The 22,350-nt window shown below is 36.0% G+C and overlaps 1 protein-coding gene across 2 annotated transcripts; it reads left to right on the top strand.

The window, feature by feature from the left end:
* The first annotated feature begins 7,595 nt into the window (after window positions 1-7,595).
* LOC311083508 (protein transport protein Sec24C) lies at window positions 7,596-21,670 on the top strand. 2 transcript variants are annotated; one of them, XM_084115088.1, is made up of 22 exons: window positions 7,596-7,791; window positions 7,871-7,911; window positions 8,222-8,474; window positions 8,594-8,673; window positions 9,476-9,544; window positions 9,656-9,767; window positions 11,031-11,158; window positions 11,335-11,470; window positions 11,561-11,664; window positions 12,446-12,558; window positions 12,692-12,883; window positions 12,971-13,064; window positions 13,174-13,278; window positions 13,383-13,550; window positions 15,493-15,589; window positions 15,897-16,045; window positions 16,543-16,681; window positions 17,533-17,654; window positions 17,962-18,141; window positions 19,211-19,408; window positions 20,545-20,634; window positions 20,930-21,670. In XM_084115088.1, exons 3-22 carry the CDS (start codon window positions 8,243-8,245, stop codon window positions 21,065-21,067), a joined length of 2,646 nt encoding a protein of 881 aa, XP_083971214.1. In that variant the 5' UTR covers window positions 7,596-7,791; window positions 7,871-7,911; window positions 8,222-8,242; the 3' UTR covers window positions 21,068-21,670. The 2 variants fall into 2 exon arrangements, with proteins under 2 accessions (XP_083971214.1, XP_083971215.1); XM_084115089.1 differs by having other exon boundaries at window positions 7,690-7,780.
* The last annotated feature ends 680 nt before the right edge of the window (window positions 21,671-22,350 follow it).

Genomic DNA, 22,350 nt, shown 5'->3' with positions numbered 1-22,350 from the left:
TGTTCGTGGTCATCCAGACTGAAATGTTGACACAGAGGTTTTTAGATTTTCTGTTGCGGCGTTCTCTCCATATTTTTGATTCTTTGCAGTCTTTAGCCACTACCTACAATTGTGAAATACCCCTTTAGCATGGTATGGACTCTTTTCACAGACTGTGATGATGCATTTCCACAGTTATCAACTTTGCAAATATAGTGAAGTTTTTCATATTTTAATTTAAAAAATGTTGTGAAAAATGTGAAAAAAAATGTGAAATGGGTCCATAGGGGACGGTGCACGGCGGGGCTTGTTGTCACACAAGGAAGTTGTCACAAGGATTATATCTGGGTACAACGATGTAAAAAAAACCCCAAAAAACCCCTGAATTGTTTATAAATTTGAGGTTGTCATATTTGTTTTTTAAATGTTATAATTCTTTGCAGTTCATTATTGGCCAAAACAATGGTTTGAAGTTTTCCATTTTTAATTCTAATATTAAATAATAGATTTAATACATTTCACATACACTGCTGTTCAAAAGTTTGGGATCGGTAAGATTTTTTATGCTCTCCAAGGCTGCATTTATTTGATCAAAAATATACAAACAGTAATATTGTGAACTATTATTACGATTTAAAATTTATAAAGCTGTTTTCTATTTAAATATATTTAATATATATATATATATATATATATATATATATATATATATACTTAAATATATTTAATATATATATAGGCCTATATATTTATTCCTGTTATGGCAAAGCTGAACTTTCAGTATCATACGCCAGTCTTCAGTGTCACATGATCCTTCAGAAATTGTTCTAATATGCTGATTTTCTGCTCAAGGAACATCAATCAATTTATTTCAGATTTATTAACAAAACAGTTTTAATAGTTTTAATTTTGTCATAATAATCACAGTTTTGTTACAGTACTTTTGTAAGGAAAATAAGAGTCTGTGCATGTATAAGAAAAAGAAAGATCACACGAGAATGAAAGAGAGGGAATTGTCAAGAGCATCATTGTGTAATGCTAATGGGCTTCATTCCCCTTACAGCTAATTTCTAATGAGGTTTCATCAATCATCTCACTCATTGCTTCATTTTTAGGAGATTTGATTAGAAGACTGTGAGTGTGTTCAAATCAGTCATCTCAGTCCTCCTCTGTGTCTCTGGTTGCTTTAGAGCTTCACACTGAAGCCCCTAGACCTCTCATGGACGTCATTTTGGAGCCCCTACAAGGACACGGCCCCACGCTGGAACAGGTCTGCTGGGGAAAGGTGTGAATGTGTGTGTGTGTGTGCGAGTAATGGAAAAGGCAGGATTATATCCATCATGCTACAATCCTGTTAGAGGGTGCAGGTTTTCAGTGCAAGTAGGTATATTTTCTTGCATGTGTATTTATGTGACATTTAAATATTACACATTTAGCACATTGAATGTACATTTTCATGTAGTTTTGGATTATTATTTTTTCTGACAAAAAGCTACACAACTGTTTAAAACAACTGTTGTTGTAGAAAAAAATGCTAATGCAATCCCCAAGTCACCGAATCATAAATTCTCTCTCCCAACCATCAAAGGTTTTCAGAAATCCCTGGCAACCACATAAACAACCCACAGCTTCTGTGGATGTGTGTGGTTGTGCATGGATAATAAAGACAGACAGACAGACAGACAGATGAAGAGAGAGAGAGAGTCTGGTTTCGATAAGGGAGCATAAGCATGTGTCTCATACGCCATTCTTCCCTTGAAGATTAATTTTTTGGGGGTGGGGGGGGTGGAGGGGAGTATGCCATGCACTCATTTTCCAACATGAGACTTTACAGGGATGGAAAGAGAGAGAAAGAGAGAGACCCAGATTCAGACGAATGACACAGACATTTGGATTGACCTAAGAAACCCTTCAATAATGACACTTACCCCTTATTTACACTGCACACGTCTGCGGCGCATTTTGTGTTTTGAGTGATCAAATTGCTAAACTAATCCAGACAACTTTAAATTATAAGCACTATCTAGTGGACTTTTTCAAGTCACTTACACATGCACATTTGTATGCACACGCTGTCCCTGTTTCTAGGTTTGTGTGTGCGCATGTGCGAGTGACTTGAGTACTTGAAAATAAAGCCCACTAGATAGTGCGCACAAGCCAAATGCATCTTTCCGTGCTCGAGGCCAAATGAGTATACTTTGAAAGGCTTGTGCGCTCAACTATTCTCAAGAAGGTGTGGAAGGCAGAAAATGTATTACACCTGGGCCTTTACTTAGACTTTGGGCTTAAGGATGTTTCTGTAATAAACACCCAGAGTAACAAAGTTACTTTGGCATGGGCTCTAATATGAAAGAACTTCGCAATGCCGTAGCAACCATTTAGAATAGTGCTTCTCAAACCTGTCCTTTGGACCCCCCACCACTGCGCATTTTAGACCTGGTTAAACTCATCAGCTCATTAGAGACTGTAAATCCTAAAATGGGTGTGTCTGTTAAGAGAGAGATCCAAAATGTGCAGTGGTAAGGGATTTGAAAAGCACTGAAATAGAATACGCTAACAAACACAAAGCAATGTGCTAACAGTCTCTCAGAATGCTAGCAGCCATATAGCAATCTTCAGGCAAACACTCTAGAATTGTTGAATTTAAGTTTGAATGTTGCTTTCTTGTCCTTCATGGCTCCTATAGAGTCTTGCATGAACTAACCAAGAATTGCATTGTGTAGAATACTCTGTATACTGTTGCCTAAGTCCTCTGGAGGTGTGTGAGAGAACAAATGTACTGTTCAAGTGCCCACTTTTAGAACAATAGATTTTTCCTTGGCCCAGATGTGTCATTGCTCAAATCTCCCCACAGGTAAAACTATACATCCATTCAATGCAAAACTCTCACATGTCACAGTCTAGTGATTTAGGGCAGTCAGACAAATCAAAGTGTTTATTGTGTCGCCAAAGTCCCTTTCAAGGAAAGTCAGTTCACTTGGCGCCCATATTTTGGGGCATGAAAGACCAACCCTTTTCTACTTTAATGGGGAAATATCGAAATCTGGCTTTTTTATTTAGAATGTATCACTTATTGTGCATTGCACCCTCTCATTCATAGTAATATGTTTTTGTGGTTTCTGTATTTTAACACTAAAAAGTGATACTTTGATAAAATTTTTATTTTAAGGAGCTATATTTCTGCCTGATCTTACCCTTTAAATTGACTTTGTTGTACCCTAATGTAGTTTGATTGTTTTAATCATATTAAATAATGTTCTTAACTTGAATACTGTAGTATTACTAGTATATTACTAATATATATATATATATATATATTTTTTTTTTTTTTTTTTTTTTTTTTACAGTGACATCCAGAGTCAAGTAGACATTTTTCCATCCTATTCCAAAGTGTTCATGAACCAGTCAGGAAAAGATTTAATATTCAAAACGTTTAAATATGTTCACATGAGTGAAACAATTTTAATAAAATGATTAATTTAACAAATACATTTTTGACTATTTTTGCCAAATAATTTATATGGCTCATTTAGAAATTCAACATGTATGAAATGTATTTTTAGGACTGAAAAATTGGCTTGACAAAATGAATGCATAAAAGTGCTAAGTAAAAGTATTTTCTCATGCACATCTCTCAGTCACAGGCAGCGGTATGACGGGCCTTTTCTAAATATTCAGTCACATAACAAAACAAAAAAACTAAATTAAGGGGCTTACCCCACCTGTACTGTTATCCTGTAGTGTATTGACTCAATGAAAAATTAGAGTGATTATTTTCTAATTAAATTAAAGGTGTTAATGAGTTCTCTGATTTGCGATCTGTCATTGTATTTGGCAAATGAACAAGCACATTACTAAATACTTGCAATGTAACTAATCTGACGTGGTTTGCTGACTAAAACTAACTAACATATGTAGCAGCTACTGTCCTAAAACTCTTTTTAAGGTTTAATTACAGGCTAGAAGCTCTCTGTTGAATTGGACCATGGGGTCCCCTGCTCTGTTAGAGTAAAGAGCAGGTTCAGAGAGCACCAGGTTACAAGCAGACTGAAGTCTTTTGGGACAGAGCTTGGAGCCGTTGTCAGGCACCACAGTCAGCAGGGAGTCTGTCGCTGTCATCACATGTGCATGTGTGAAGCATGAGCCTTTTGATAATGCATTTGCATGTGTGTTTGATTATACTTGTGTGCACCTCTGAGCGTTTTAAGTTTCCATTTGCATTTGCTTCTTCGCTGATGCTTTCTTATAATAACCTTTATTGTGAGTTAACTGAAAGTGCATGCCATAGTGTGTTTATGTCTTTGTGCTTTTAGTGTGTGTTTGTGTCGGTTTTCCGTTTCATAATTGTCAAGTCCTGGACGGTGGTCCCTCGTGGTAAAAGCTGTTGTTTGCTTGGTGCATCTGTCGTTCTGTATATCTCTCCAGACAACTCTCACAACATGATACCTCTCTGTTACTTTCACCTCGGCTTCACACAAACAGCACAGCTCCAGAGTAACAAACTTTCTCCTGTATACGGTTAAAGATCTTTATTTCATCCGACATCGTATCTTCACACAGTCCTTGCCTTAATGCCGATTTTATTCCCACCACTTCTGAAATCGCTTGTGGTAGGGATGTAAATAATACAAAAATAGCTGTCTGATCAGAGAAAATGCATAAAGTGACAAGTGTAAATAGGCCCTAAATGTCCAGTTAATATGTGAATATCCTTCAGCCTCATTCTTTAATTGATGTGCCTCCAACTCTGAAAATAGTCTGAATTAATGAAAATCTTGAGTTTGACACTAGTAATTGTGACAAAAAAAATGCAGGCTTAGTGAGCATAAGAGACTTCCTTCAAAAACATTCTACCGACCCCAAACTTAGTTCATAACCCACACATGCATCTCCCTCACAACTGTTAACAACCACCTTTTAAAACAAGAAGAGACCCTTGACACTAATTGTGAAGTGGGTTCTTTGACACATAGTGTGTACTTTAAGTTTTCTAGACTAGAGCACTTTAATAATTTTTAAAAAGCCGAATCAGTTCGAATCACAGTAAATGCTGCAAAAGTGCTTTGAGAACACTGTCATCCCAAAAGCAGCATTATTGCCTGTGTTCCTGAAGGAAATTTGTGGTGGCCTTTGTTTAGAACTCCCAGTGTACCTAAACGCACACTACTGAATTATTCAGTTACATTTGGGAGATTTACCATAATGGTCTGATTTTCATTGTTCTCTATCCTAGTAATTGTAGAAATAAGTTTACTTTATAGACTCAAATAAATTTTAGTAAAATTCCATCAAATTTAATTGAATAATCCTTACATATTATTCGTATTATGCATTTTTTTTTTATTGATAAAAGTGTTCATGTGTTCATAATTTTTTTTAAAGGTAGTGAATCAGGGTAAGACAATTAAAGATTGATTATGTTTTGACTCGTTATTTAAATTTAGTTAATTTTGGACAAAAAGTTACATAGTGTTCCTTTAAAATCAAATGTGTAAACTTTGACACCATGGTACAGAGAAATGCAGATTATAATAATATTTATTACTGCACACAAAACAGTATTTCAGTACTGAAAAATATCAATAGCCTAAATAGGTTAATCTATTTAAAATGTAGAATTTCACCCAATATGTGTGTCCTATGTTTTGTGTGTTCATTACAGTATTATGCTTGCTTAGCATCCCATGCTAATGGGAAATCTAGTTGAGTCTTTCATTCACTTCACATGAGCATTTGAAATCAGTAGAGGTCGATGTCTATTAGTAACCAAGCAGAACTCTGGGTTTTGTAGAATATGAAACTGACCAGGTCACACTCTTTGGTTGCAAGAATGAAAATTATTTTAGTGGCAACATAAAAATCTTTAGGTTATGAAGCTACAGCGTTAGAAGTATGCAAGTCGATTACTCTTAGTAAACTACACACATTTACTGTTGTTGAAAGAATCACAGGACTATACCATTTATTTTTATAATGGCAGTAAATCATGTGGCATTTATGTCTAAGTCCTCCTCTTCTCTCTGAAGAGTGTGTGTGAAGATGACGGCACAGAGTCAATAGCTTCGCTCTGAGAGATGCGTCCTCTAATTGTAGGTGGGAGGTTAAGTGCTGTAATAAAACTACAAGGACCATGGCGGTCACTCTTCTTGGGGCCTATAGCGTGTGTGTGTGTGCCACCAAGACTCTTATTAGCAAAAGGTTTAAAATAAGTGCAAGGCTCACTGTTAAAATTTTATATTTATGCTTGGTGGTGTGATTTGTGTGTGTGTGTGTGTGTGTGTGTTAGTGTACCTATTCCCTACATTATGGGGACCAAATGCCCCCACAATGATATAGTAATAATGTTTTGATCCCCATGAGAAAAACAGCTTCTAGATCATACAAAATGAAGTTTTTTGAAAATGTAAAAATGCAGAAATTTTTCTGTGATGGATAAGTTTAGGGATAAGGTTAGGGGATATCATATACAGTTTGTACAGTATTCATTATGTCTATAAAGTCCCCATAAAACATGGAAACCTGTGTGTGTGCGTGTGTGTATGTGTGCATCTGAACATGTTAAGCAGGTGAATTCTTGAGTTTAGCCTTCAGCCCTCTTGACCTCATGAATATTACATCAGTGGACTGAGGGCATGCAGAAGATCAGATGAAATATTTACTACCACCTCCACCTCCACCTCCATTCTTGTTTTAGACAAGTGTTGTTCCAAATGATGAACCGCTGTATAAATAGCTGGCCTTTATGTGCACATTAATCTCCAGATGAACCTGAATTCTTCCAGATAAACTTAAATCCTTTAAAAGTTTGTAAATACACAACACAACCACTGCGTTTACATAATACTGGTTTTATTTAGGATGAATAGGCCTACAACTCCTAATACAGCGTATTGTATGCACACATACAGCATTAACCCTTTAATGACCCAGGAACTCATTCCACCCTGTTTACCCTAAGTAAACTGTACAGTTTCCTATATGAACAGTGTTCCTCTGTGCAGCGCAGTATGTTTGACAGCCAGTTGTGTTTTAATATATAATTTCAGTGCAGAGGTTATGAATCCTGTTCTTTAATTGGCAAGATCCGAATGATAAGTAATATAATAAAATACCAAAATATAACACAATATATTCAATTACATTATTTTCAATCCGAGGTATGTATTAATAATTTGCAAAATGTACATGAATTTGAGGGTTAAAAAAAATTGTAATTTGAAAAAATAAGCTGATATAATCAAGCCATTGTGCTGGGTTCTTTAATATATTTAAACAGCAGCTGAATTAAAAACAATATGAATGTTTTTAACCAAATTTTAGAGTGCATACAAATTTGTACTCACTTTTCATCACTGAACTTAAATAAACAACATAAATCTGTTGGACCGTTTGTAGATTTGTAGATTCAGTGAAACATTTGATTGATGTCGATCATATTCATTTTAGTAAAAATTCTGAATACATTTTACACCGTGTAAAGTAAATTAAATTGTGTTTTCATAAGTATTTTCAATCCTTATTTGTCACTGGCCTATTTAGGGCGTATACAAATCAATGGGAAGTCCACTTTGATGATTGGTGGCGCAGTGTTGCCACCTTGAGGGGATAATGATGATATTGCAACGACAATTTAGATGAGAGACGGACAGTATTCACTGTCCGCGTAGGACATACTGAATACGGTATGCTTTTAGTACGGATGACAGAGGGCCTCTTAAACTACTGAAATGTTAATTATGTTTCTATGCGTTTTGAGATTTCTGCCATCTAAGCAGTGACGGAACTGAAGACAAACATTAATGTGAGCTGAAGGTAACCCAGGCGACCGACTTCTGTTCTGCATCAGTACCCGTATTTCCGTATTAAAACTGGCTATCTCCCTCAATTACAGGGCGACTCGTGCTGAAATCTCCTAACCTGACGCATAACACGGTAAATTTCCATTTTCTCAGTAACGTTACCCAGCAATCAAATAAATAGGTAAGTGTTTGAATACGAGCTACGGGGGAGGAGCACATTCATACTGGTGTGATGCGGACGATCAGCTGATCACTGTTTGACAGACATGGCTGATACAGCATGTAAATAGACCGAATATGTATATCTATATAAAGCTTTTTTGACAGGCTGCAATTGCGTCATGCCAGAAAGGCTAACGTTACATACTGCAGTTTAGGTCTTAATCTGGGATTTTCATGAAACCGAATGACTTTGCTCTATAATGTTGGTTTTGATTATAAAGGTTGGCTGAATTGGTCATGGAATGGAGGTTCCTGCAGTAAACCAGAGTTTTACCCATCCACCACCGCAGCCATGGGCCGGACAGAGCCACAGGACCCCAACCATGCCTCCAGCCAGCTGTCCACCTCCTCCATATCACTACCCAGATCACCGGAGTGCAGCAGTGAGCGTGACCCCGATGGCCAATACAACAGTTACCACAGGTCATCGGCCTCAGTCACTGTACTGGGACCCCTCACAGCAAAGCCACCAGGGTACGCTTAATAGACCCTCGATTTTTAATATATAAAGATATTTTTTTAATATATTTATTTTTTAACATATATATATATATATATATATTTCAACAATTTTTGGTCTTCTCTTTTCACAGATGTGTTTAAGCCCGTTCCTGAGATCACCAATATGACGACTCAAGGGATGCCACAGAGAAGCTACTCAGAGTCATTACCAGTGAGAGCATGACAATAATCGGGGGATATTGTACCACTTTATTTATTTATTTTTTATTTTATTATAATTTATTCATAACTCGCAAAGTAATTCAAATATTATACTCATTATACTTTATATTATACAGTATTATATAATTTCTTTCAAAAAAATTTAATATGCTGATTTGAACAGTTGAGCTGCTTAATATTTTTTTGGAACCTGTGATACTTTTTCAGGATGAATTTCAAGATACTTTTTTAGAATAATATGCATTTAAACTAAATTTATCACTGTAATTCTACGTTGTACTTTTTTTTTTTTTTTTAAATGAATTAAATTCTTCTTAGTAAAATATGTTGGACGGTGCTTTACTAGATGCTTTTAAGAAATATTAACATGTTTTAGATAATTACATAATATGTAAAATATAAGAGAAAAACTAGTTAATTTAAAATCTTGTAATGTTTCTACCAGTGACAGTGTAAGCATCTGTCTTAACTTTTATCACAAATTTAGTGCTTAAATAAAAATATATTAATTTTAAAAAAGGCATCACAACACAGATAGCATAAGAACATTTCTGGAAATCAAAATAAATCACTTTTAATACCTCAGTTTGATAAAGAAAAGTTTCACAATCAAACTTTTTCCACAGACAGAGAGAACGAATGGCTGAACAGTGTGAACAGTATAGCTTGTATGTGGTTGAGGATATTTAGTATTACATTTGCATTGTTTTAATTGTCTCAGTCTCCTCTATTATTGAAGCATATGTACTGAAATTCCTGAAGGATCACTTTCTTTTCCTTTCCTTTGTCAGACGAGTCCAGTGTCAAATTCTAAGACGGAGTCTCGGTACGGCTTGGATCCTCAGCTTCTACCCAGTGTGGTAAATGAACTGTCCTTCTTATTCTGTGATGCTTCCATCAAGACAGCTCAGGTTTGATTACACTACTGTTGTTTTGTCTCTGTATGTATCCTATGTCTCCTAAATGTACAGGTCCAGGTGATTAAAGAGGACAAGATCCAGTGGGAAGGGAAAGTGTTTGTTTCAGAGTCCAAATCTTCAGTTCCTCCTCTCTCCTCAACACAATGCACCTTGGAGGACAGAGGTACCATCACTCCTGCCAAATTTATCCACATCTTTTGACTTCATTCCCAAATTTGCATAAAAAATAAATGTGATGCATCTGGTTTCTTTTCTTATCACAACAGCTTTTGTTGTACCTTTGTCAACATTATATTGACTTTAACTTAATTTCAGACAATGATGGAGCCAGACACACAAAGGTAAAAAAATATTGACAGCTGTTGCTCCTATAAACAAACATTCTTATCTCAAACACAGATGCTGTTTTTCGATCTCATAAATACAGCAGCACATTAATGATGGAGTCTTGCTGACACTAGGACAAACACACAGTATGCTTTCCATTTCCATCACAGCTCTACTGTTCTTTTTTGAATTAGGCTATTTTTTTAAAGTTATAATGAGTGAAATAATTATTCCTATTATTAAATCCTTAAAATATTAATTAGCTGTTTAGTATAATCATTATTATATTAATGAAGCATAGTAATAATTATTAAATACTACTAATACCAATTTTAATCATTTAAATTCAAAACATTTAGTGTTGTTTGACACTGTTCGACCAACTACAACATCTTGCACCAAAAAGTATCACTGTCCATTGATAGTTAAAAAAAGTTACCATGTTTTTTTTGTTTGTTGAGAAAGTAGTATTAGAAAAAAGAATTAGAATTTATATGGGGCAAACAGCAATTTGATTTTCAACCAGTTTTGTATTGTTACAGTGTCAGTAGTTTATGAACAATGTTCAGTCTTTTTCCATGTTACTTGCACTGAGATATCATGTTTATTTCAGCAAATGTCCTAAGCCCTGTCAGAGCCAATAGCCTCATGGTAGCGCTCCGACATGTACAGTGCAATTGCACTTTGGGCGACCCAGGTTTGTCCCAGGCTAGTGGTTCTTTCACAATCCTGCCCCCCTCTTTCTCCCACTTCGCTTCCTGTCCTCTCTCCAACTGCTATCTGAATGAAGGCAAAAATGGCAAAAATAAATCTTTATCAGGACTTTTGTGAAATCGACACATTTCTTTTTATCCCTACTCACGGACAGCCGGATTTAGCCCAGTGCACTATGGGTGTTTAAGTGGAACACCACAGCCCTTTTTCTCTGTTTTCTCTAGTCATGAAGCACCAATTTAAAGAAAAAAAATTGGCAAAATAGGCAGAAATTGTTAGAATACTGTACATGGTTACTTTTTAAAAACTACTTAACAAAACTTTAGGTTGTTAATATTGTACAACACAATGTATACTCACTTTTTTTTTTTTTTTTGCTTCACAGGTAATGCAACATCTCGCTTTATCCGCTGTACGACCTACAGCTTCCCTGTGGAGGCGCAGTCAGCTCAGAAGAGTCATCTCCCGCTGGGTGCAATCGTGTGTCCGCTGGCCAGGCCTGAGAGAGGAGAAGTATGTATGGAAAAAAACAAAACGGAAAACATGTATTTAGGGGTGTTCAAAATGAAAAAGATATCCTAAGAATGTTGAGTTGGGTTGGTTTGAGTCATGTTGTCACATTCACATGGTCCTCGGTCATTTAAATATGAACTACTCTTTTACATGTGTTTTGTGAATGTTTTCCACAGCGTGATGTGCCAGTGTGTGAGGCAGGAGATTGTGTTAAGGGCTGTGTGCACTGCGGGGCCTTCATGAGCCCTGCTATGAGCTGGCAGGACTGCGGGCAAAGATTCTACTGTCCTTTCTGTGACAAACTCACCGAAGGTATGTTTTGTTTGACCTACAGTCATTCTCAGGTTAAAGCTGTGCACATATGTCCTGCCATCTTGGCTCAAACATGTGTTTTTCTCATAGTGTCATGGCGTTTCTATCAGCCCACTAATCAGGGCCGCCGTGTTGACTGGGAAAAAAAACCCGAGCTCAGTCTTGGCTCATACGAGATCCTGGAGAAACAGACGGTCAGGAATGGATTTGCTATTTCTTCTCTGTCACGTTACTTTGATTGTAATTTATTGTATTGTACCATGTTACTGATTTTGCTCTGTTACACATCAGTATTTGAATGTTGTTGTGATCTCACACAAAGGAAAGGATATTTTGTAACAGAAAGTCTGTTACAAAAAGTCATGGACAGGATTAATTCAAACAACTAGTTCAAAGCATGATCATGTTTTATATAAAATATACAGTCAATAAGATTTTTTTTCGTTTTTAAAGAAATTAATACATTTATTCGGCAAAGACGCATTAAATTGACATTTATAACATTACAAAAAATTTCTATTTGAAATGAATCCTGTTCTTTTGAACTTTCTAAATACTCCTGAAAAAAAGTATGGTTTCCTCAAAAATATTAAGCAGCAGAACTGTTATACTACTGCAGCATTCATTGAGCAAAAAATCAGCGTATTAGAATGATTTCTGAAGGATCATGTGACGCTGAGACTGGAGTAATGATGCTGAGAATTCATCTTTGCCATCATAGGAATAAATTGCATTTTAAAATACATTAAAACAAAGCAGTTATTTTAAATTGTGATAATATTTCACAATATTACTGTTTTTATTGTAATTTTTAATAAACAAATGCAGCCTGCGTGAGCATAAGAGACTCAAAAACATTTTTAAAATATCTTACTGACCTCAGACTTTTGAACAGTAATGCACATACAAATTTCAGTTTTATCTGACAGATCCAGACAGATTTTTTCTTAGTTCATCATTTTCACTTCTAAACAGGGCAAAGCTGCTGTGTTGCTGATGGTGATAGATATTTCTGCCAGTGCAATGAGAACGGGACAGCTAGACCACATTTGTCAGCAGATTAGTTCTCAATTGCAAGCTTTAAATGGGTAAGGGACATTAACATTTACAATTTTCACCATCTAGTCCAGTAGTTTAAAATCTAGTCCCTCTCTACATTTTCATTTACATTTAAACTCATTATGGAAGTAAAATGACGTGAATTTTGTCTCATTGTTTTAGGCCTGATGAAACTGACCAATCAGATCTTCGAGTGGGGTTGATGACCTATGACAGCCGGATCCATCTGTATAACCTGAGCCCAGCTCTGTCCCGCCCCCACATGATGGTCATCACTGACTGTGAGGAGCTGGAACTTCCTGTGGTGGAGGGCCTTCTGGTGCCACTGAAAGACTGCATACACATAGCTGAGAGGTTTTCACATAGCAGTTGTTCTACCAATAAAATGTAATGTTAATACAAAAGTCAAACATTAAAAAATAACACCTTCTTCTTGGACAGAGTTCTACAGGAAATTGCGCTTTTCAATCCTGAATTGGAAAACAGATCCAGCTCACAAGAGCTTCCTGTTTCTGCTGGACTGAAGATTCTTCAGGTAAGAGCCTTAACATGGTTCTTAAATACATGCACATGCCCTTGCTGGAGAATTCAGTGTTGTTGCAGCAAATGTTGTTTTATTAATCTCTTATCTCTCATTTCAATAGGCTTCAGGGTCTCCTGGCAAATTATTGATATTTCATTCCTCACCTTTTTCTGAAGGCACAAATCAGAAAAGCTCCTCTGGATTCTTCAGCTCTAGTAAAGTGAAGGTGAATTAAAGAACATGCAATTATTTTTTTGTCTATATCGTACTTAGTTTTGAGGTTTATCAGATAGTGTTTTCTTTCTCTGCTTGTTCTTGGTTTCATATTAGTCCATTTTCCAAGGACCAGATTCTTCGACTTCGTTGGCTAAAGAGTGTGTCGATCAAGGCTGCAGCGTGCACATGTTTGTGTTCTCCCATCAAGAAGTAGGCGGAGCTTGGCCAGGGCACATCCCCTTTCTCACAGGGGGTGGGCTCATCTGCTATGACAGTCTACAGGTAATAAATGCCATGTGCACTTTGTTGACATCAACTACACCCTTGTGACCTATTATGTCAGAAGAAGCTTGTCTGAAAACCTTAGAGCCCAATTACTCTAAAACTGCTGCACAGAATTGAAATTTCCAAACAACCCAATGGCTGCCTTGAGAATTAGCCTGGAATGTCATAATGGTTGGTACTTGTTACAAATCTCTGCTGCTAATACAAAGTTTTTGTAGAGTCCAATTAACTGGAGGAAGGTGTGCCACTAGGGTTTCTGGCCTCCATAGTATACTGCTCCAAGAGGACAATTAGTGCAATTAGTGTACTGTAGTATTGAATGAAAAATGTCTGCCAAATGACAAGTAAACAGATAATACAGATTTAAGATTCACTGGAAATGTGTAGAATCATCAAGCTCTTTGCTACTTCCTAGTTATCTTTCATTATAGTATTTTTTATACTGTATATAGTGTATAGTATACAGTATTATACTCTCATTTATTATAGTTTCTATTTAACTGTTACGTTCCTCCAGATGGTAAGTCCAGGGGAAGGAGGAGCAACAATATTTAAAAATAAACCAGGGCAAAAGAGGACAGGAAGTCAGATTAACGTGCAAAATAAGAAGTGTATTTATTACAATATTGACAAAAGAAAACCAATACAAAACTACTCTCAGAAGACAGCGAGCAAACAATGTAAGGCCACAATAGACACAGGCTAAATAGTTGAAGGAGCAAAGTTCAACACTAAAAGAACAACAATGAACAGTCCTCTCTCCACTGAGAAAGTTCAAAGCCAGACACTGTTCTGGACTCACAAAAGATCTAAGTCGGTTTTCAACCCACTGGTTGACTTGACTGGACTGTCTCTGTTCTGCGGGGCTGCTCACAGAGGTTCTGTTACTGCAGTGTGAAAATCAAGCCTTCTTATCCTCCAGGCACTGAGTGTTGACTAGGCACACCTGCTGCCACTCACTCAATCAGTTGATCAGGCACACCTGCGGCCACTCACTCATGCAACTGAACTACCTGAAAGAGAAAAAAAGAACAAAAACACACCCCAAACCAAACACATGTCCCTTAGGGTCGTAACATTAACTATTAGTGACCTGTCAGATATATTTTGTGTGATGTGATATTTTTACATTGTTATATATTCTCTTCTCTCTTTGTTTCTATATTTCTTTTTTCTCATAAACAAATTCAGTATTCATGTTCAGGTTTTCTAAAACATTTACAGTATGTGTTTTTGACTTTTGACTTTCACATTTAAATGTGAGAGTGAATCCTTAAAATTATAATTCTATGTATGTGTGGAATAAAGGAGTCAAACCCAAGGCTGGATTTATTAAAATACAGTAAAAACTGAAATGTTATCACAATTTTTTTTTTTTGTTGTTTTTTTTTTTTTTTAGAAAGAAGGAAACGTTTATTCTTATTAATGTTGAAAACAGTTGTGCTGCTTATCCTTTTTTTGTGGAAACCATGATAACATGATGGTTTTTTTTAAGGATTTTTTTTGGATGAATAGAAAGTTCATAAATCTCTTCACTGAACAATGTAATGCATCCTGTCTGAATAAAAGTATTTGTTTATTTTTTACATGAATCTTACTGAACCTAAACTTATAAACGGTTGTGTAAGTGTACCTCTATTTCTGTAACTTTCTAGTAACAACCTGTCAGTGACTAAAAGAGTGTGGCATCACTGTGTTAGCAACTAGTCATTCAGTTTGGTTCTATACACTATGCAGATTTATTGTAGTTACAGTTATCACCACCTGAATTTTTCTAGAGTGAAGTTTTCATGGTCAGAATGCAGTTGGCACTCCTGTAAATAACTAAACTGTGTGAAGAGAACACGATTAATCAGAAGAGTAGTGACAACCGTATTTAATGCAGTGTGAACATGCCCAAACTGTGTCATTTCATAAATCTTTTCGTGTACTTTTGCAGTCAGAGATGGAACAGGAACGCTTCCGAACTGATCTGAGCAGATGTGTGAACATGCAGATGGCCTTCAAAGTTCAACTCAGAGTTTTTGTCAGTAAAGGTAATCAAAGGGGCATTTGATAGAATCTAGATTCTCAGATTCCAGAGGGGAACTGTGACTAAACTGGACTTTTAACCAGCTAAATGTAATTTAGACTGTAGTTTAATGTACTTTTTTTAATGTAATCAATATAATATTAGACATAGAGCATACTGTATATATATGGGTCCTAGTCTATATAAAACATTACATTGTATCCAATCATTTGAATACTTGAGAATCACTTTGATTGTAACATGAATTCATTGCATGAATTCCAGATGTAGCTGGTGGATCTATTAGCATCTCAATCGCTATTTCTCTGCAGAGATGCGCATATCTGGTTGCTATGGCTCCATCATCGCCGGTCCCGACTCCTGCTGTGTTTCCATAGCAGCGTTTGATTGCCGCACAGCTCTGGCATTTGAGTTCACTCACAACAAATCTTTGGATGAAACAAGGGGTGTAGCCATACAGGTTGGATTGATGGAATGTCATTGGATAAATCATATGGTGTTTTCACACTTGGCCATTTTTAGTCTGAGCACAGTTCACATGATTTTTGGCCCTTATGTGAACACTCCAAACGATCTCAGACCCCTTAAAAGTGAACCGAGCCAAGACCATCTCGGGAGGTAGTCGGGAGGTATTTTTCCATTCGCGAATTCCAATGTAGTTTCTAGTTTGATAATCGGATGCCTCCGTACAAATTCGCTGTTCATTATGGCTGCTGCTTCTGGCAGATCTCTATTATTTTAAAATGAATAATTCACAACGTACACTTCAACAGCTTCCAAACTGTGTAAGAGAGACGAACCGCGTTCAGACCCCTGAAAAGGACCAAGTGTGAAAACATCCTTAATATATTATACATATCTGAGAGTAATGGATATGATAAATTATTTGGTGTGTTGTTCAACTGTTATATTTATTGTTATTCATTTGTTTAAATCCCTTCTCCTCTGCTGGTGTAGTTTGTGCTGTCATACATAAATTCCTCTGGAGAGAACAGGACTCGGATACACACCGTAATTCTGTCTGCTTCCCATCAACTGCTGGATACCTTTAGAAGCAGCCAAGCTGAGACGCTCCTCACATTCTACTGCAAGAAAAGTATAAAAACAGTGTTTGCTGTGACTAATCTGCCTACAAAATTCTTAAAGTCCCCCTGTAATCAATAATTGTATCCCTTAAAACTCAACTTTGATCACCAAAATTATATATTTAAATGTTTTTTCCTGTGAAAAAAAGTATTCATGTCTTAAAATAGCTTGAGTGTAACTCTACACCCTTGCTTCATTTAATATACGCGGATCAATAAATATGCAAATTAGGCCCGCCTCCACTCACTCACACCAGCTCAGAGATCCACTCGGCCAGATTTTGTCAAGTTACTGTAGTAATGCTGCGCAATGGTATCGCTCTTTACAATGTCAGACACATAACAGTAAATAATATAATTAGCCTTTTGCTTGACTATGTTATCAAACAACTAATAATGTGTTGCTAATGTTTCACAAACCATGTGACAGAGACACAAACCAAGTCAGACAGTATCCTTAGAAACGCTTTGAACAGCTCAGAACGTCAGTGGAGAAAGGCATATAGTTCATCATAACACCATAATATATATCATATACTGTACGTAATTTCCCAGCTACTGTACATTGCTAAAAGTACCCGATTTTTCATTTCATCAGAAAAATAAACTGGGATAATCTGGCTTCTCTTGAGACTCCACTGCTTTGCAGCAGTTAATATTATGCTAAAGCCCAGGTTACAAGATATTTAAACATTGAAAAATCTTTTGAACAGTAGTGTATAAATAATACATAATACATGAATATTGTACTTATAAATAATTAGCCATGTGTAATCAGTTTTTTTTTTTTTCACCGAGCCTAGTCTTCTTGATTATAATTGAATTTTGTTAACTTTATTTTGTCAATGTGTGTGTGAGTCAGTGTATTCGTTAGCACTGGAGATTCCACTGCAGTCCCTGCGGGAGGAGTTACAGACGGAGGTTACTGAGATGTTGGCTTGCTTTAGGAAACACAGCTGCACTTCCTCTGTGTCCCCAGGACAGGTTAGTTATTCACATATTTCACATATTATCTCTTTCATAAGTTACTGGACCAGCACACGCTTTTAATCATTTGCTTTTAATCTTTTATCATACACTTTCAGATTGAGCAATCATTTTTGTCAAATATTACATTCTGATCTGATCTGGGGGGATTCTGATCTCAATTAACTTTACCATTCGTTAGCCTTATTACTGGTGCAGGCACAGATAATATTACTGAGAAGCCATTCTGAGTGAATCCTATTTCATTTGGATAATGGAGTCTTGAATGTCATTCTCATCTCTCTGTGTGTCTTTTTTCTGTCAGCTGGTGCTTCCTCAGTTTCTGAAAGCCGTACCTGCCTACATTAACAGTCTGCGCAAGAGTGAAGTGCTGCTGCCTGGGCTGCGTAGCTCTGTACATCAGCGTCTACAACTGCGTAGCCTCATTGTCTCCATGGACACGCGGAGCACTGCTTCTCAGTTCTACCCACTTATTCTGCCTTTGGTGAGAGACAGACATCTAGAACATTCTGTTCATCCAAATTAGTCAGTGAAATGAGACCTGTAAAAATTCTGTAAGAATTTGTAATTCTCAGTTGGATTGTTATGCACATGGTGGGATTTAGAGATGTCACATTCTTCCCGGCACTAGCAATAAATGCATCTACTGTACTCTCCCTCTCTCTCTATTTATAGCGTTTTTTGCTTATTATGTCACGATATCTGGCACCAAAGACAGTTTTAATTGGTTATGCACAATATATTACTACCTTTTTAATGTTAACTGATATTATAGATTTATTTTGTAATTTATCAGTATAACTATCAATATTGGATTTATATCAGCCAATATTGAATATTTAATTGTGCTTAATGCTTATTTTTACTTTTAGATTTCCTTTGCTGTCATCTAATGCTCACCTTAAAGGTGCAGTAAGCAATTTCTGAGAAACGCTTTTGAAAGTAGATCGGGACGAACACCACAACACACTTGTAGCCAATCAGCAGTAGAGGGTGTGTCCACTTATGATGGGGGAGGAGAGAGAGTGAGCAAGAGGGAGATTTGAAGAGAGACTGTAGAAAGAGAGATGGCTGAGAGACATTACAAAAGAGAAAAGATCCGTACACACTCAAACGGCTAATATTGCCCACAACCCATTGCGCGTTGGACGAGAATTCGAATAAGGACTACAAAGTGTTTAAAAACTGCAAACACGGCGGATATGCGAGTCCGTAGAGAGTTGAGAGGTTCAGATAAAGGGGTTTGTGTGATTAATATTCAGTATCGAACATGACGAAAACTGTACCTATAAGAGCACTTTTTGTAAAACACTTCTATAATAAATGGTCTTGTTGGGCTGAAATGGGAGCTTTGTGCCATGAAAGTTTGTCTACATACAGTACCTGTCAAAAGTTTTGAAACATTACAATTTACAAAGGTCTACTGAAGTACACCAAACTTTAAAAAAGCAAAAGCAAAATCCAAAAGTAACTTCCACCTAAAATATTGATGCTTTCACTCCTGATGGATGATGATGCCAAAGTCTCTGTGTTTTCTCTTCTCACCCCTGCAGTCTGTCTCTGCTGATAATGCCAACATGCCATCATTAGGGTTAGCCGTGCGCTGCACTGTCTCTAATCTGGATCCAGGGGGTCTGTATCTGATCTACTGCCCACTGGCACTGCTCCTTTGGGTGGGCAGCTGTGTGCCTCCTCATACTCTACTACAGCTTTTCAACACCAACTCCTTCTCCTACCTCACATCTGGAGAGGTGAGACAAGGACACGTTGAGTTGGCGTTTACATTTGCATTTATTCATTTAACAGACTTTGTCCAAATTGACTGATGGATAAAATGAAGCAATTCATCTGGGGGAGAATCAAGGCTGCATTTGTCTGATTAAAAAAAACAGTAAAAACAGTAATATTGTGAAATATTATTATGATGTAAAATAATAGTTTTTATTATATTTTAATATATTTTAAAATTATATTTATTCCTGTGATGGCAAAGCTGAATTTTCAGCATCATGACTCCAGTCTTCAGTGTCACATGATCCTTCAGAAATCATTCTAATGTGCTGATTTGCTGCTCAAGAAACATTTCTTATTATTATCAGTTTTGAAAACAGTATACTTTTTTTTCAGAATTCTTCGATGAATAGAAAGTTCAAAAGAACAGCATTTATTTGAAATGGAAATCTTTTGAAGCATTATAAATGTATTTATTTTCAATTTCAATATTGTATTTATTGATCAATTAAATGCATCCTTGCTGAATAAAAGTATTAGTTACCTTTTAAAAATGATATATCTTACTGATATATGAAACTTTTACACGGTTTGTGTGTAATGTTGATTTTACTGATTTTAAGTGAAAATCTGTTCACTTAAATACTTAAAAAATATATATATATATATCATATATATTTGAGTTATTAGAAAAAAAATCGGTAACACTTTACGATAAGGTTCATTAGTTAACATTAGTTAACTACCTTAGTTAACATGAGCTAAGAGTGAACAATACTTCAGCATTTATTAATCTTAGTTAATATTAATTTCAACATTTACTAATATGTTATTAAAATCAATATTTGTTACCATTAATTAATGCACGGTGAACTAACATGAACAAACAATGACCAGCTGGAGCTTTATTAACATTTACAAAGATTAATAAATACTGTAAGCAATTTATTGCTCATTGTTATCATTAGTTAATACATTAATGTTAACTACAGAACCTTATTGTAAAGTGTTACAAAAAAATCTGTGTAATAATTTAACAAGAATTTAAAGTGGTTTTAGGTGGATAACAGCATGTCTCGCCGCAGGACACACTTGTGATTTTGAGTGCTCTGACTTCACTTTAGTGTTGTGTGTGTGTCGTGTGTTCTCTGTATAGATCAATCTTCCAGTGCTTGAGAACTCCCTCTCCATCAGCACCAGAGCTCTCATATGCTCTCTGCAGTCCTCGGCAGCTGTTACTCTCCAGGTGAATGACTCACACCCCTCATTTGCAGAATGTTTCATTCAGGAACCGACAGGATGTGTTATTGTGTTAATATTGTGTTATTGTGTTATTGTGTTATTGTGTTATGTGTTAATGTGTTAAGAATTAACTTATTGCGACAAAAAAATCGGCACAGCTAAAACCACAGTAGGCCACTTTCAATTGTGGTATTGAAATATTTTTTATTGTGTTCATAGTTGATTAGTTTATATAGTTGTATATAGTTTATACATATTCTATAATTTGATTTATATAAAGTGTGTTTGTTTCCATTCAGCTGAAATTGGTGCGCGAGAGCTGTGAGGAGGAGTCTCTGCAGCGCCTCCTGGTGGAGGACAAGAGTCCTAACGGTGGAGCTTCATACGCCGATTTCCTTTTTCATCTTCATGTCAATGCATTGCGTCTTATTGTTTGACAGTCTCTTCTTATAGCCAAGGCTGTCTTGGAATATTTGTAAAGCATTTTGTGATAGTTCAGCTCCACTGCTACCTTTGTAGCCATTGCTGTCTTCAAACATTTACCTCTGAAATACTTACATTTTTTGAGTTTAGTAAAGTCACATTCAATGTGACCAGGAGAAATGCAGAATACTAAGATTAGTCCTTTAATTTTAAAGGGCTCAGAATGACTGAATACTGTTCTATTCAGAATATTGTTCTATACTCCTATCAAAGACTCAGTGATTAATTAATCTGTATTTGAAGTGTGGTTTATTATTTATATTTATTATTTATAAATGTATAACTCAATTTGCTCTTGAGTCATGAATTTTGCACTCTGTATTAAATTCATGAATTTGCCCAACTGGCGGTGAGTTAGTGTGTACATATTAATATTTTAAGCAATAATATATTCATTGAATTTTTGGCTTCGTTGCAGCTCAATATTTAATTTTTGATAATGTCATTGATATTTTTCAATGGACCATCCGCATGTGATCATAAGTTTTAATAATTTATTTGTTTTGTATGAAGAAAATACTTTACTCTCCAAAAATGAATAAATAAGTGTAAATTTGTGCTTGGCTCGGAATCATTCTCTGCTGAATCTCTTTAGCATTGATCTTCTTTCCAATGTATGTTCTTGTGAATTTCTGCTCCTCCTCCACAGAGAGCTGAAAAAGAGCTAGAAACACTCATAATGAGTCAGATACCAAATCTAATTAGTATAATTGGGGTTAATGATGTTGACATTGAGCTGTACATGAAATATCCGAGTGGGCGTCCATGTTCATTATCTAATGGTTGAAAATACACACACACACATCCAAATGAGCATGTGTGATGGGTAAACATGATGGAACCATTAGCCAAAAAATTATTTTAATGCATCTGACCATTTTAATAATAATAAAAACAGATTCCTAATAGAACGAGTAGAATTGAAGGCACAAGATGATGACTTTGTGTATTGCATTTACATGTGAAAGGTCAGAGGAAGCCAACAAAAAGCATGTCAGTCAACACCCATTCAAAATAATAGCCTACCCTGTGGAAAAAGCATTTACATTTATCCTTGTGCATGTAAAATACAGCATTTAATCATGCACATAAAATTAATAATAATATTACATTTTATTTGTATAGTGCCTAATATAGTGAAGCTCAAAGTGTTTCACAAATTACTACAGAATAAATAAAATACAAATAAAACAATAATATACAGTATACGTATATATTTCGAAACGCTAAATAGGCC

This window comes from Abramis brama, assembly GCF_963993115.1.
Source record: "Abramis brama genome assembly, chromosome: 5".
In the NCBI taxonomy this organism is placed as follows: domain Eukaryota; kingdom Metazoa; phylum Chordata; class Actinopteri; order Cypriniformes; family Leuciscidae; genus Abramis; species Abramis brama.
Note: the sequence above shows the minus strand (reverse complement) of the source record. Positions and strands in the feature narration are given on the sequence as shown.

What these genes read in the sequence shown, in the direction of transcription:
- LOC311083508 (XM_084115088.1), top strand. Translation starts at nt 8,243, where the DNA reads ATGGAGGTTCCTGCAGTAAACCAGAGTTTTACCCATCCACCACCGCAG. An exon ending in CCTCTGTGTCCCCAGGACAG is followed by an intron (nt 17,655 to 17,961) that starts GTTAGTTATTCA and finishes TTTTTCTGTCAG; the next exon opens with CTGGTGCTTCCTCAGTTTCT. An exon ending in CGGCAGCTGTTACTCTCCAG is followed by an intron (nt 20,635 to 20,929) that starts GTGAATGACTCA and finishes GTTTCCATTCAG; the next exon opens with CTGAAATTGGTGCGCGAGAG.